We start from the raw sequence: 2,946 nt of genomic DNA, 5'->3' as shown, positions 1-2,946 counted from the left end.
GGATTAACACACAACTTTGATTTATACTGGTAATTTATTTTTGGGGGTGGGAACCATTCCATTTCAATGATATCAAGGTCATGATGGTAGATCAAATATTGTTAGTGAATGTTACGTAAAACTTCTTTTGGTAGACCAGATTTTATAAAATAATTTGAAATAGATGCTCAATTGATCTAAGAAATGTTATGATTTAAATCCACATAATATTGCATGCATCCAACCATTGCATTTGAGATATTATTGTTCATCCAATAGGAAAATGCATGCAGTTTTCTATGGGTGGTTTTTGCAACTCTGGGAAGAGCTGGACACATTGGAAATGAAAAGAAACTTAATTGGGGTAGAAGAGGTGCAAAGAGGAAGAGATACCTTTGAAAACTGACCACAAGGAGTAATTAAGGGTTTGTGTCACTGTTTTCGCAAAGATGTAAAACACAGACCTTACCAGACTTCTCATGATGGACTTCATTACACAGATTCAACAATGGACAAAACTGTATGATACCCACTGGTAAGGGTTCCATCAAGTCCCATTTAATGCACTCTTGGACACAGTCACAGTATTACAGACCATTAGAGAACACTTCATACTACAATATGATTAAGATCAATTATGTCCTTTTTGACAGCATTTTTATTGTATTCAAAAAATACAAACAATTCAGGCCTTTGAGTTGTTTTCCCATCTCCATTGTGCTTTCATTCCTTTCATAGTAAAATCTATATTAACAACAGGTCACCAAGTCTCCAAATAAATCGAACATGATTAAACAACTCAATTGATATTTGTGTTTTGCGTCTAACTTGGTGTGCTCACCCCTCTCCCCCAGTGATTCATTCAGTACAACCACATGATCAATTGAAGTCAAGCAAAGCGCCTTTATTAACTGCCTTCACTGTCACTCCATCTTGCATGCTTTTTAGGGGATTGTCGCTTAGGTACTGCATCACTAATACCCTGAGTAAGTAGGAAATGTTCCAGTTCAGCCAGCTTGTATTCCACAATCCTGAGGTTTATCAGTATTCGCTTTTGCATGGCTACGGAGTGAGGGAAGTTGTTTAAGATATCCTGAGAGAGCCTGTTGACTGAAAGACCCTTATTGATATTGCGTTTAGCCGACCCAGTAGCAGTTGCTGCTAGTGCAAGAGAAGCCAGATTTGATGATCTGTGACCAGTATTTTTCTGTAAAGGAAAGAAATTGTGCATGTGTAGTTCATTGAGTTTAGCAATTTCCAAAATTCATCAATAACTTGGTTAATATTGGTTACCAGGATGGATTTGTCCTTTAAACTAGAGATTAAAAACATTTACATGAATTCACAGTTGGGAGACACATCCTCCCCAGAGATGGCCTGAGAAGAAAAATATTTGTGAGTGAAACTTTATAACATCAAAGTGCAATACCCTTTGCTTATCTGTGTTGGGTACTTCGACAGGCCTACAATAACTCTTGAGTTCTAAACTAAAAAACAAACAAACAGAAAGCATTTATTTCCAACTTTTAGCCCAGGAGACCTTATTCAGACCTCAATGATTTGTAAATGGCTACAAGGCTCCCATAAGGAGAGCAGGGAGCTATGGGGAGGAAGCAGAAAAGGTAGGCGAGAGAGAAGGTACAGATAGCTGAAATGGGGGAGCAGAGTGGCCAATGGGTGCTTTGTGCTGTAAAAGCTGACCCTACTGCTTACCGATTTGTTAAATCCGACTATGCTTCAAAATGTGGGAACTTGGATAGAGAGCGGGTGAGGCAGAGAAGACTGGTGCTCTTCTGATGGGAAAGATCATCTCTTACCACTTATTTTACTACCTTTCTGCTTTCCTTCAAACCCCATCCTGTACTTATCAACCTTCACCTAATTCCAATCTCTTACCTTTGCCTTCAACCGTTTTTTCCAGAAGAGAACCAGAAGAACGAACAAAGCGCAGGTCATTAAGACAAAAATCATGGTGAATACTCCTCCAGCTGGTGTTAGGGAGTCAGGGGGCCGCTAAGCGACCGATTTGAGATCCTGCCACCCAAGGCGATAGGCTTATCTCACTGCTTGGTCCTACTGGGACTGTCTGCGGTGCTCAAGCTACATACACCAGAAAACGCACGCGCTCACAATTGGTTGCGCATGCGAGGTTGCACGCCACAATCTGATGACGTAGAAGGCAGCCCACTTAACAACCGCTCACTTGGTTACTATATAACGTCGCTAGAGAGGCGAGAGCAGAGCTTCGGATTTTCAAAAAGCTTAAATAGGGTGGAAGGACAGTCTGCACATTGAACTAGTCAAATATAAGATTCAAATTTGCTGCTCCTTCATTAAATAAAATTTAAAAACCAAAAAGCAAGTAAACCAATCAGCTAACCAACCTGATGCTTGTAACCACTTCATTACACAGTTCAAAACCAAAATAGAGCTGCACTGTGAAACATTTTTCCTGATAAAATATTAAGGTTTTGCCAGAAGCTGTGCCGCCTGCACACTCCCTTTGATATTTTAGTATTTACTCCAATCTCAATTGGATTGGTATAACTGTAGATGCTTGTAACACTTCACAGTTAAAAATGTCCATCCAGGGGCATTTCCCATAGAATCATTCCAGCAAATTTGTGTTAGAATGTTTTTAATATTGTGTGTTTCACAAATCTAGAGATTGTAGTGTTAAACTCATTTGAGACTTGTGACCAAGAGTCGGACTAGGATGTTCAGCACTTGAACCTTGTTTGAGATGAACTGTCCCATTTCCTTATCCTATCCGCCTCCTCGTGATGACCCGACCTCATTTGTGAGCGTTGAGTATTTAACCATTTTCCGCCTATGAAATGGACCCGGGTACTCATTGTTGGGATAGTATTAACAAGAGGTAACAGATGCAGGAATTACTGAACTAGATAGGTTGCTCTAGGTACTTATTTCACTGGATAAGGAGTAGTCAGAAAATCCAGTTTAAAG

The 2,946-nt window shown here is 39.9% G+C and overlaps 1 protein-coding gene across 1 annotated transcript; it reads right to left on the bottom strand.

The window, feature by feature from the left end:
• Nucleotides 1-886: 886 nt before the first annotated feature.
• CT83 (cancer/testis antigen 83) lies at nucleotides 887-2,073 on the bottom strand. Its single transcript, XM_041000077.1, has 2 exons — nucleotides 1,876-2,073; nucleotides 887-1,186 (listed from the first exon to the last, which is right to left on the bottom strand). The coding sequence occupies exons 1-2, from the start codon at nucleotides 1,948-1,950 to the stop codon at nucleotides 887-889; spliced, it is 375 nt and encodes a 124-aa protein (XP_040856011.1). The 5' UTR covers nucleotides 1,951-2,073.
• Between the last annotated feature and the right edge of the window lie 873 nt (nucleotides 2,074-2,946).

This window comes from Ochotona curzoniae, unplaced genomic scaffold (genome assembly GCF_017591425.1).
Source record: "Ochotona curzoniae isolate NIBS_2020 unplaced genomic scaffold, NIBS_Ocur_1.0 scaffold_1852, whole genome shotgun sequence".
NCBI lineage: Eukaryota > Metazoa > Chordata > Mammalia > Lagomorpha > Ochotonidae > Ochotona > Ochotona curzoniae.
This window is presented reverse-complemented; position numbering and strand designations above follow the sequence as displayed.